This window comes from Sarcophilus harrisii, chromosome 1 (genome assembly GCF_902635505.1).
Source record: "Sarcophilus harrisii chromosome 1, mSarHar1.11, whole genome shotgun sequence".
Classification (NCBI taxonomy): domain Eukaryota; kingdom Metazoa; phylum Chordata; class Mammalia; order Dasyuromorphia; family Dasyuridae; genus Sarcophilus; species Sarcophilus harrisii.
Window position 1 is genome coordinate 156,169,738 of NC_045426.1, and position 13,311 is coordinate 156,183,048.

At 32.9% G+C, this 13,311-nt stretch overlaps 1 protein-coding gene across 2 annotated transcripts in view; it reads right to left on the reverse strand.

Annotated features, from left to right (window-relative positions):
* Positions 1–425: 425 nt before the first annotated feature.
* The window catches only part of TRIM23 (tripartite motif containing 23), a 38,810-nt gene continuing 25,924 nt past the window's right edge, over positions 426–13,311 (reverse strand). For both annotated transcript variants that reach the window (XM_031965595.1, XM_031965604.1), the window contains 6 exons: positions 13,036–13,251; positions 10,700–10,834; positions 6,325–6,454; positions 5,562–5,672; positions 1,731–1,855; positions 426–914 (listed from right to left, as the gene is read on the reverse strand). In XM_031965595.1, the coding sequence (XP_031821455.1) occupies positions 735–914; positions 1,731–1,855; positions 5,562–5,672; positions 6,325–6,454; positions 10,700–10,834; positions 13,036–13,251 (897 nt within the window). In that variant the 3' untranslated portion in view covers positions 426–734. The remainder of the gene's footprint in view (positions 915–1,730; positions 1,856–5,561; positions 5,673–6,324; positions 6,455–10,699; positions 10,835–13,035; positions 13,252–13,311) is intronic.

Below are 13,311 nucleotides of genomic sequence, written 5' to 3' on the forward strand. Positions count from 1 at the left end.
ACTTATTTTGCCTGTACAATAAAACCAGTCCTGGTCTACAGACTATGAAGATAAAATTTTATTAAGTCTCATTTATTATAATATAAAGTATACTTTAGCTTAGGTTTTTAATAAAGAAATAAGTATAAAATATTTTTATAATTTTAGAGTTTAATTTTTAGAGTTATAGGTTTTTTATTTCACTGAACATAAAAAAAGTCAGGTTAAAGAGTCTTATATTTCAGTGGAAGGTACAGTTTGGTTTTGGTCTCATTAAGTCACTCCCCTATTCAAGAGTGAAACGGTATAAAAATTAACTGAAACTTTAAGTCACTCCCCTATTCAAGAGTGAAACAGTATAAAAATTAACTGAAACGACAATTTTGCAGGAATTGCTGTCCTTTCCTAATTGCATGACTAATGTTCAATGTAAATCAAATATGTAATTTAACCTTCCTCCTCTTTGTTCCAATGTGCTTGTAGTGAATGCAATCTAAACTCAAATGTCCAAATTCACCTAAAAAGATGTGAATTCAAAGTATCTTTATAACCAACTTAATCTGCTAGGGAAAACATTTTAGTTTACTCTAATGAGTATAAAAAAAGAACTGAATTCCCAATGGAAGATACAAACTTTTTGTTCTGTAAACACAAATCCTACATTAACTGCCATCTTCGAAATGCAGAATTTCTTACAATCCGTCATGTGCAAATAACAGTTAACCACAAACTTTAAACAAGGGCTGTATGTGAATTTAAGCCACATCCAGTACACCTGCAGCCACAAGTTGTCTTGAAAGCCAGTCCAGTCCTTCATACAGTCCCATTCCACTTCGGGCATCACAGCCTTGAATATACCAGCTTCGACCACAGCAGAGTTTATGGAGACTAAGAAGTTCTGTTATTTCTTCTACTGAAAGTGCTCCTGCAACATCCTATAAGAGATTCATAAATGTTCTGATGTTAAAGCCATTCATTAATATTTTCTACTTACTTTTGTTTCAGTCAGAGCTTATTCCAAATCCTAAATCCAGATATCATGAATTAAAACTAAAAATAGATTTACCATGGCCACTATTCATTACAATCAATTGCATTACACAGCATTACTTTTTGACAAGAGTAAGCCAAAAAATGGTTACATGAGATTGTTGAAATTACCATAAAACAGTTAAGATTTGAGTTCTTAAAATCTCATGCACCAAAAAATTAGCTGACATAATTGTGATTAACACATTATGAAAAAAATTTAACTGAGTTTTAAAATAATTTGGCTTGTAATGGGAAGCAACAATATCATTAAACTTTAAATTAAGAAGTAGCTAAATTATTAAATGTTTTATCTCACTGAATTCTAATTTTAATAATTTAAGGAAACACAATTTGATAGATAGATAGATGTCCTTCCAATTCTGTAGCATACATGATTTTCAGGCATTGTTATGGATTAAAAATATTATGCTAACTAATATGCTTCCTGTGGATGACAGAAACAAAGTTTTCTTTTTCAAGGCCATTTAAATATTTAGCAGACCCTATCCCAGCAGTCTGCAGTGCTGGGATCAGGTTCTCAGGGGAATATGAAGGCCACCATGAACACTAGAGGAGAATTTTAAGGAAGCAATTCTTAAATTTGTTCATTTAAAAAATTATTTTTAACTCTTCCCAATTACCTTAAGGCACTGAATCCTTCAAGACAAAGGAAAATGTTAAAAGACAAAAAAATTTGCAAAACCCAGCCATCTCCATACCTGTTTATTTGCAAATATCAGCAGCAAAGCATCTCTCAGTTCTTTTTCTGTTAACAACTTAGCAAGTTCACTGTGTGCTTCACTTATTCTGTCCCTGTGACTACTATCAATGACAAATACAACAGCTAACAAAAGAAACACAAGAACATTCACTTAAATAAAAGTAAAATATTATTGTCAAAAACAACTGCAACTAAATGGGCCAAGAACTTTTAACATGCTACTTTCTGTTTAGGATGTGACTACCACCTACATTTGGCAGATAAAGTATATTTTAGAACTTAGGAAAACTAAAGTTATTGCAATCAACAAAACATTGTGAAATATCACACATTTTCTGTAATATTTAATTCAAAAATCACTTCAAAGAACTTTTAAAATACCTAGAAGCCATATAACATGTCTTAAAAATGGACAACTTTGACTATATTACAACCAATAGAAACAAGATTAAAAGAGAAGTACAAAGCTGGGAGAAAATTTTCTGATAAAAATCTCATTTTAAAATTATATAAAGAATGGTGTCAAGTGTATAAGATAAGTCATTTCCCAACTGATAAGTGGGTCAAAGGATATGAACAGACAATTTTCAAGTGATAAAATTAAAGCCATCTATAATTATAATGCTCCAAATCACTACTGATTAGAGAAATGGAAATTAAAACAATTCTGAGGTACCACCTCACATCTCTCAGATTGGCTAAGATGACAGGAAAAGATAATGATAAATATTGGAGGGGATATGAGAAAACTGGGACACTAATACATTGTTAGTGAAGTTGCGAAATAATCCAACCATTCTGGAGAACAATTTGGAACTATTCCCAAAGGACTATAAAACTGTGCACACCCTTTGACCCAGAAGTGCCCCTACTTGGGTCTGTATCCCAAGGAAATCATAAAGGAGGGAAAAAGACCCACATATGCAAAAATGTTTGTGGTAGCAAAGAACTGGAAAATGAGTAGATGCCCATCAACTGGGGAATGGCTGAACAAGTTGTCCTGAACAAGTTGTGGTATATGAAAGTAATGGAATATTACTGTTCTAAATAAAATGAACAAGCTAATTGCAGAAATGCCTGGAATGATTTACACAAATTGATGCTGAACAAAACAAGCAGAACCAGGAATACATTGTACACAGTAACAGCAAGAATGTGCGATGATCAACTATGAAAGACTTAGTTCTTCACAATGGTTCAATGATCCAAAGCAATACCAATAGACCGGACAGAAAATGCCATCTGCATCCAGCAAAGGAACTAAAGAGATTGAATGTAAATCAACACATGTTGTTTCACTTCTTTTTCCTTTCTTTCTTTCTTTTTTTTTTTTAATTTCTCCCATGATTATTTTCTTTTCGGTCAGATTTTTGTCTTCCAACATGATTAATAAAGCAATGTATATTAAAAATAAACAAATTTACTAGGGAAAAAAAAATGTCTTGGTTTTCGCACTAATTAGCTGTTATGACCTTGAACAAAACATTTATTCTTGCTTCCTCACACCTATAAAATTAAAGATGGATTAGATTAAGCTAAGAACAAGTCAAACTAAATTACCTTCCTTTGCCTTTATCATAAAATCACTAAAGTGGTTCATAAAAGTGAAAAATATCTTGAAGGCCCTCCAGAAAAAACCCTTATCTTAACAAGAATACCTTTTGGATATAATATAATCAACAAGAAGTCAGTCATCAAGCCCTTCACTAGAAACCTTCAGAAAAGATATCCCTTACACTCTGGGATCAGCTGTACTTTTTTTTGCCCAGGCAAATGGCATTAAATGACTTGCCCAGAGTCACACAGCTAGGAAGTGTTAAGTATCTGAGGCCACATTTGAACTCAGGTCCTCCTGACTGCAGGGCTGGTGCTCTATCCACTGCACCACCTAGCTGCCCTCAGCTGTGCTTTTTAGACAATTTTTATTATAATAAATTTGACAGGCATTTATTAAATGCCTATTATGTGTCAGGAACAGGGAATATAAAGACAAAAAAAAAATGATTCCTATGAATGAATGCATAAAATATTTATTAAGCATTTAGTGTGTACATAAGGACTGTAAAGTGCTGGGAATGAAAACAGAAAAAATTGCTCTCAAGAAGCTTACACTTTAGTTAGGGGAGACAGCATGTAAATGAAAATTCAGTAATAAAACAGAATGGGAAGCACAGAAGTCCTGAGGGATGAGTTGTTTAACAGAAGACAAAACCCAGGGAATCCCCGGGTTGCAGCAATCAGACAGATAACTGTGTAGCCATAAGGAGATAAGGCAGAACAGATGGTAAAGCATAGAGACCTTCAAACACAATGGGCAAACAAATTCTGTTAGTTTTACAACTCCATTAAAAGACCAGAGCCAGTGACTTTTTTTCTGAAGTGCTATGACAGTCAAGCAACATGGTTATTCTAAGTCCCAGGCCACATGAAGCAAGCAAGGGAAGAAAGAACCAAGGATACAGTCTTCCTGTTGCCTAAATGATCCAGAAAGCTGAGAGCAAAAGGGAGGGGTAATGCAGGGAAAAGAATCTCATGGTGAAAATCAGTCTACCCATATCAGACCTGAGCATCTCAGGTCTTGGGATAGGGGAGAAGTTTGATAAAGGGAAGGAAGTAGGGGAATACAACGAAGTTATATTAAGTATATTTCCTGATCCACTATAGTTGTTAACTGTGCACACACCTCACTCCACTGAGATTACTTTGTGTTTATTATTTGATATATAATTTGTATAGGAAATAAATACAAAGTAATTTCAAACGGCTGAGATAGAATGATGACAATAAAACCTAGAAGAATTTTAAAAAGCCTTAGAAACTAATCTTTGAAGGAACTAGGGATTCCAAAAGGCAATGAGGAAAAAGGAGAATGCTAGGTAAAGGGAATAGTTTATGCAAAGGCTTGAAGGGAGTGAAGTGAATATTGTATAAGGAAAATCAAGATGGACAGTTTGGTTGTAAGGCAGGGTACATGAAAGGGAGTAATGTAAAATCAGCCTTGAAAATATAGGCTGGAGTCAGATTATGAAGGGTTTTAAATGTTCAGTAGAAGAGCCTGTGTATGATGCTAGAGGCAACTGAGGAAAGCTTCCTAAATAGAGAAACTGAGATCTGTGCTTTAGAAGTATCAACTAGATAACTGTGTGAAGGATAGATTGTAAAAAATAGGAGATGGATGCAGTAAAACAAATGAGGTTATTCCGAGAGTCTAGGAGAGGGTAACTGGAGCCTGAAACTAAGACAGTCATTCTGTGAATAGGATTTTATATATATAAAGGCAATCTAAATGCATGGCAGAAGGTCCTCAAGCTTACAAATATTTTTATTCACATAAATATAGAATTCAAATTAGTGAACACGTTTACTGCTATTTGCTATTCACATAATTGATAAATTTAATTTTGAATAAACACACGAATGCATATATACACACATATCTACAAGGTAAAAAAATACTCAGAGCTTAAAAAGGAACAGAATCAATAAAATTAATATTAATAGAATTTTTAAAATAAATTTTAAAATATGCAAACCAATCTTAAAATAACTGTTCAAATACCTACTCAATAAATCATTTCATACAAGTAAAATTATTATTTCACATAAGTGTTTTGTGAAGTCACTTTTTTCATTTAAGTTTTAAGAGTATTTTTAAATTTTGTTTAACAAATTCCTTAAATTTCTTTTTCTGCTATGATAATTTAATATGGCAATTTGAATATTAAACTATTGCATTTTTTTCAAAAAGAGGTAATTTCTGCATATGGCCAGTTAAAGAAAATCCCAACATATAAGTAAAATAATGAAGACTGCTGTTATTCTTACCTACCTTGTGTATTGAGATAATAATGCTTCCATAATGGCCTTAACTTGTGTTTACCTCCTACGTCCCAAATAGTAAATTTTAAGTTCTTATATTCTACGGTTTCCACATTAAAACCTATTAAAAGAAAAAAAAAATTATATGCAGTTTTCATATCCTAGTGAATAAAGAACACCACCACCCCCCCCGACAAGTAACTTATTAAAAACAGGAATCACTTCCTCTAAAAATGGATTCCTGTGGAGGCAAAAGATGCTGTCACAGGATATATTCTGGTATAGGACACTCCCTCCATACCAGTCATCATTCTGAGAAGTCACTTTTATCCTCACTCATCCCCTACATCCATTCACCAAATACCTATCTTTTCTCCTTCTCCATCAGTTATCACTTCCAAGGGTCTCAAGAATGGAACCTCAAAGACAAGAGGATCTCTATTCTGACCAATATGGAAAATTTGGATGAGCATACTTTACTCTCAATACTGCAAAAGGTGAGATGTGCCAATATACATGTTATTACTTTCAATGTACTTGGCCATAAAAATAATAATAAAACCATGAAGTCAGGTTTTAGAGTATTAATATTTCAACTACATTATGGTTTCAAATGGCCTGGCCCAGAAACCTTATTAACAACATTTCTCTGGGAAAATGTATTCTGAATGCCAAACAATCTACTTAAACACAATTTTATGGAACGTAAGCAATTTTCCTTTTGTAGATCTGTCTGTAAAATGTCTATTGTATTAGAAAACATTCATATTTACCAATTGTTGGAATGGGCTGCATGAATTCATCTTGTTTTAACTTAAATAAAATGGTAGTTTTTCCCGCGCCATCTAATCCTAAAGTGACAACCCGAATCTCCATTTTAGGTCCAATATGGACTCTATTATCCTGCAATTTAAGAGAAATAAAATTTAATGCATTTTTGAAATTAAGCCATTTAACTAATATTCAGAAATCTATTCAATAATGTGAATATTGATAGTCATGCCACTCACAAGGAAATGATACAAGAGATTAAATGGGCAGCTTCAAATTTTACTGGCTTAGGTATTATTTGCATTCCATTTTTATCTCAAATTTTAAATTAAACTCAATTAAAAAAGACTGGTCAAGAGCTAAGTAAAATATACATTAAAGTATTTACTCCTAAATTTGCCTACAAAATTTTGCTCTTTTGAAAAAAGCAAAATCCTATAGTTAAGTAGCATAAATTTATTAGATGCAATTTGGAGTACAAAATGATCATTTATGTTTTGTCTTACAAAGAATGGAACAGGTTTTAAAATGAGAAAAGGCAAAATGACTCAATATTACTTTTAAAAACTCCAAATTTCTAAAAATTTTAATTTTAATGAGATACATAAGGATACAAACCATAGTGAATGACTTGTTCTGTTGCCACTCTCTGCTAAATTTCACATTTTTATTCTATTTACAATGAAAAATGCTGGTGAAATGGTTTTAGCTTTGCAGTTTTCATGTATCTAACATAGCAGGATACCAGACATAACTAGCAGGAGGTCAGAAGGACTACAAAAATCCTTTGAAAATCTTGAAAAAAAAAAATCAATACTCAAGACAGTTTAAAGAGAAAATGCCAAATAGTCACAAAGCTCAGAAAGTATGTTATGTAAAATGGACAATCTAGAGGACATAGTACATCAACAATTACCTAGCTTATTTCATCAGAAATTACTTTCTGATATCTTAAAAAAAAAAAAAAAAAAAACCTATATGCACATTTAAAGATGATAAAAAGAAAAGAACAAATTTCCATAAGTTATCTTCTGTAGCATACTACAGCTTCAGGCACATGTGAAGTGGAAAACACATTTCAGGGGGATGCAGGAGAGGATATTGGTCTAGGTCTGGCATTTCTTTGATGTACAGAACTCTTGGAAAAGAAACCTCTTTTATAGGGATTGAAAGTAAATGAACAATTGATCTGCAATTTGAGAATCCTGAAATGTCATCTGGGGCATCAAGGATTTACAAATTATTTGCCCAAGATCACACAGTATAAAAGAACAGGACATCTTACCAGGTCAAGGTTAGCTTTCTGACCTATGCAACAATGCTAATATGAAGAATAATGGACAGTTGGAGAGAAATCTGAGAAGACAGAGGAATAGGTCAGGAAACTTTCTGCTCTCCAAATTTACTCCCCCCCCCAAAAAAAAAGAAAGAAAAAGAAAGAAAGAAAGAACATCATCTCAGAGGGAACATAGAACAATCAAAATAAATAAAAGTTGGGGTAAAGCAACTGTCTTCCTAAAACAACTTCAGAAGATTCCAGAAAAGACCAGACCACTAAGAGTGGAGATAATGGCTTAGGTAAAGTGCAAATACTTCCAAAGCAAGGAATCAACAAACAAGTCCCTGGGGCGAAGTGGGTACAGAGGTAGCCTCACCTTTAAAACTTGCAGCCAGGAAGACAATGGAGGGGAAGGGGGTTGACAGTAGAAGATCGAAGGACCTTCTGCTGTTCAGGCACCAAACAGGTGCTGACCAGATAAATCCCAGACTGCAGCAGAGAATAAGCTAGTACACTTCTGGTGAACAGAGTATCAGAGAGGGGACCTTGCTGACTGTGGGTGCTTCTAGGAGAGGAGAGTCCCTGGTTTCAATTCCAATTGCAGAGACCAGAGGGATTCCAGGAAGCACGATCACTGGTGGCACAGTAAAGTTGGGGGCCCCAGCAGTGGCTTAGAAGTAGAGAAGAAAGCCCAAGTTTGTGACCTGGGAGAGACCTCAGAAATTATCAGAATAAGGATCTGAGGCTTGGAGCATCATTCCCCATGCCTCAGGACTACAATTTGATTACATTAATAGCTGCTAAAAAAAAAAAAAAAATTTTTTTTTAAAGAAGAGTAAGCGAAAAAGAAAGAACTACATGTGGGGATAGAGAAGATCTGAGTTCATATTCAGAGGAAAATAATGGACTTAAAAAGCTACTTTTTTCTTCAATGAGAAATGTCAAATTTTCCCCAAGCACAAAGAGTTCTTGGCGGAATTTAAAAAGAAACTAATAAATCAAATGAGGTATCAAGGCAACATTAGGAAAAAAATAAAATCAATCCAAGAAAAATCAAGAAAATTATGGAAATATAATCAACCAATTGGAAAGAGAATCAAAAATTTAAGAAAATCATTTCTTAAAAACTAGAACCAGTAAGAGAAAGCTAATAATGTTCTAAGACATCAATAAATAATAAAAACAAAACCAAAAGAATGAAAAAAATATGAGAAAGTGAAACATTTCATCTGAAAAAGAACCAATCTGTAGAAGAGATTGAGGAGCAATAAGATAAAAATAGTTTTGACTATCTGAAAATGATAATAAATTACAACAAAAAAGATTTTTGATACAATATCACAAGAAATTATTCAAATAATTGCCCTGAAGTTCTAGACCATGGCAAAATAGAAATAGAAAAAAATCCACTGTTCACAAACTGAAAGATATCCCAGGAGGAAATTTTATATCAATATCATAACCAAGTTTCAAAGTTCCCTGGTTAAGAAGAAAACATTAGAAGCAATGAGAAAAGGATTGGAGCTATAAAAAGGATTATACAAGACCTGGTAGTTACCATACTGAAAATATATAGGTCTTGAAATACTGTATTTTATAGAGCAAAAGAACTGGGGTTACAACCAAGGGTAACTTATCCAGAAAAGTTAAACACAATTCTGAAAAAAAAAAAGACTTTCAGGTATTTGTGACAAAAATAGCAGAATTTAGGGACACCTAGATGACATAGTGGATAGAGTCCCAGACCTAGAGCCAGGAGGATCTGAGTTCAAATCTGGCCTTAGACTTTACTTAAACCTTTCTAGCTATTGTGATCCTGGGCAAGCCATTTAACACCAACTGCCTCACAAACAAGGATGTGGAAAGATAAAAGATAATTATACTATGTTAGAAAGCAATTTTGAACAAGAGACCAAGGAAGCCATCAATCAGAAGAACTTCCTCAAATACTCCAAAATATTTTATATTAGCACTTTTTTTGATAGCTAAGAATTGGAAACAAAGTAAATGCCCACTTATTAGGAAATGGCTAAAAATAAAATTGTGTTATATAAATGTAATGCAATATTATTCTGCTGTAAGGAATTATGTGTATAATGAACAGAGAAGTATGGAAAGATCTTTATAAACTAGATAAAGCAATGATTATATACCAAAAAATAAAAGGTAAATGGATCAAAATTAGAAAGATCAAGCATAATTCAAATGAAGGAATATGAGAAGAAAGCCTCCACCCATCCCTTTGTGGAGGTGAGGAGTCTATAGTGTATAATTTAAACTTATCAATTGGGCTCATTTTTTTTTCCCCTCTCTAAAAATATTTGTTATATGGGATGGCTCTCTGGGAAGGGATACTTGGGATAACCTGATATAAGAAACAGAAGGCATTAATAAAAATTAATTTCAAAAAAATGGAATTGACTATCAATACCCTCTTGAGCATATATTAGTGGTTAGAATATAAGCTCCCTGACAATGAGTACTTTGTCCTTCTTTGTATCTTACTCTAGCACAGTGCAGCATAACAGGCAGTTAATAAGCACCTTATTACTTGATTGAAATAAATGTTAAAGACATCTATACTTTAATTATTTAATTAAAATTAATACATACATTTTGTAGCCTAAGATTCTTTTTTAAAATAGCAACTTCCAGAAAAAAAATTCTAATTTTAACCAGCAGTTATTTTCTAAAACAAAGTAGATTTGGCAGCAAATTATCTCTACTTTCACAGAAGTTCATCACCAGAGGAAAAAGTATTTTATTGCATTAAAAAAAAAAAAAGCAATTCCGGTTAGAAATTATTTCTACTAAAAAAAAGTGATAGTACGGAGAGAGCCAATATACTCAATGACAACTTAATTCAAAAAACAAATTCCTATTTAAATTATCTAAATCCTATAGGACATAACTAATGAATACATGATTCCATGAATTATCTATTTATTTTCAATATTTAGTATGAAACCCACTGAAGTTGTTAACTGCTATGCCCAAGATCACATAGTCTTTACAGATAGAAACATACATACAAGTATTATTATAAGTAGAAATGGCTAGAACATATTTATATGAGATACATAGTGAAAAAAATATACCTTGGTAAAAGTGACAGGAATACTAGCATCCAGTTGAATATGATCTGCAAGTTCAGTAAATTGCTGCTGCTGTTTCTGTAATGTTTCAAGTAACCTCGTAATCTCTTGTTTTGCCAAGACCACTCTGCAGTCATCCTAGATAGGAAGAGAAGAAAGTCATTTGTTTCACAGATTAGTTTTTATAAAGAGTGGTTTGGTTTGAAAGATGAGATTAAAATGACAGCTTATTTTTTAAAATCTGAATTAATGCCTTTTTGCTTTCAAGTCATAAACCTTTCTAGAAATATCCACTATAACGGAAGGGTGCTGTGTTTCTGTTAAAAAACCTCACAAGTTCACAAGAAAAGAAATGCTAGCTCCTAACGAAAACTGTCAACCAGAAGAGAAGAAAGGGTAATGATGGACAACAGACTCAGAGATGGACTATCACGGCCAATGCAAAGAAAAATATTACCATAGGAAGAGGAAGGAGGTGGGAGGTGGGAGAGAACTGCACAATTTAGGACACAGGGTAATTTATACCATAGTACAGTACTTTTACCTATATTATTTACCTAATAAATTCTCACACTTTTAAGAATGAGGCACCTCATATATGAATATTATGGAATATTACTGTTCTGTAAGAAATGACCAACAGGATAATTTCAGAAAGGCCTGGAGAGACTTACACGAACTGATGCTGAGTGAAATGAGCAGGACCAGGAGATCATTATATACTTCAACAACAATACTATATGATGACCAGTTCTGATGGACCAGGCCATCCTCAGCAACGAGATCAACCAAATCATTTCCAATGGAGCAGTAATGAACTGAACCAGCTATGCCCAGAAAAAGAACTCTGGGAGATGACTAAAAACCATTACATTGAATTCCCAATCCCTATATTTATGCACACCTGCATTTTTGATTTCCTTCACAAGCTAATTGTACAATATTTCAGAGTCTGATTCTTTTTGTACAGCAAAATAACGTTTTGGTCATGTATACTTATTGTGTATCTAATTTATATTTTAATATATTTAACATCTACTGGTCATCCTGCCATCTAGGGGAGGGGGTGGGGGGGTAAGAGGTGAAAAATTGGAACAAGAGGTTTGGCAATTGTTAATGCTGTAAAGTTACCCATGCATATATCCTGTAAATAAAAGGTTATTAAAAAAAAAAAAAAAAAAAAAAGAATGAGGCACCACAAGGGGAAAAAAATGATATGACAAATTTTATGAAGATAAACAACAGCAGATGGTTAAAAGAGAAGAACCTTAAATCTATTCATTCAGAAGTAAGAAAAAACACAAAAAGATTAAATAATCAGAGAGGAAAAATTCAAAATAGCTAACATTTATATGGCACTTATTATGTGTTAGGCACTGTGCCAAGCATTATGAAAATTATTTTCTTACTTGATTCACATATTCCTGATAGGTAAGTGCTATTATTATATCCATTTAATAGATGAGGAAACAGAGGCCAAAAGAGTTTAAGTGACTTGACTAGAATTACACAGCTAGAGATCACCGAGGCTAAATTTGAACTGAGGTCTTCCAGATTTCAGACTCAGTACTCAATCCACTATGCTATCTAGCTACCTTCAGAAGAAAGTTAAGGAATAAGTAAAGCAAACAAAAAACAAATCTCTTTTTAGAAAAAGGCACAAAAAAAGGAAATTAATAAATATAAGAAATTAAAGAAGGGAATTCTGAATGGTTTAACTGAAAGAAGAAAAAAAGGAAAAAACAGGTAATTACATAAATAAATAATATTAAATAAAACCTCAAAATTAGAAAAAATATTTTTAACTTTTCTACTGTTTTTCTATTATATAAGTTAAGGTAATTTTCTCAAAGTAGAGTCATCAATTGCGGAATAGCTAAATAAGCCTAAACAAGCTATGGTATGAGAATGTCATAAAATGTACCTAAGAAATGATGACTATAAAGAATAAAATTAAGAGATATGAACTAAATTAGCAAAGTGAAATCAGCAGGAAGACCACATAAACAATGTTAATAAAAACAAAAAAATTAGCAAGAAGACAAATTAAGATGAATGCCGAGAAATTAAAATCACTGGGACCAGTCTCAAAGGAAGACATGAGAAGATACCTTTCCCAGCTTCTGTACAAAAGCTGAGGTGACTAGGAATATGACATTTGCATCAAATAGCTGACATATTTTTGAAATATTGAACATTTTTTCTTCCTTTTTTTTTTCTTCTTTATAATAAAGAATGACAATGGAAGAGTATAGAGTGAGAAATATGTGTGACAAATATAAGTTATTACAATTTAATTTTTAAAAAGATTACAAACTGATTACATTTCAACTATGTACCTGTTGCAGTGTCTTTTCACAGTGGAGACAGGCTGTTGAAACCTGTGACAACAATATAGTCATGTCCTCTTGCTGCTGCCGCAGCCAAATCAATTTTTCTCGAACATGTGCATCAACAACACTTAGTGCCATTTCTTCCTGACGACACAGAGTTTCATGTAAATCAGAAAAATAGGCTCGGACACAGGATCGAGCATTCTCTGCAGTACCAGGTACCTATGTAGGAAATTAAGTTTTGTTGGGTTTTTTGTTATTGTTGTTTTTTAAAATAATTTT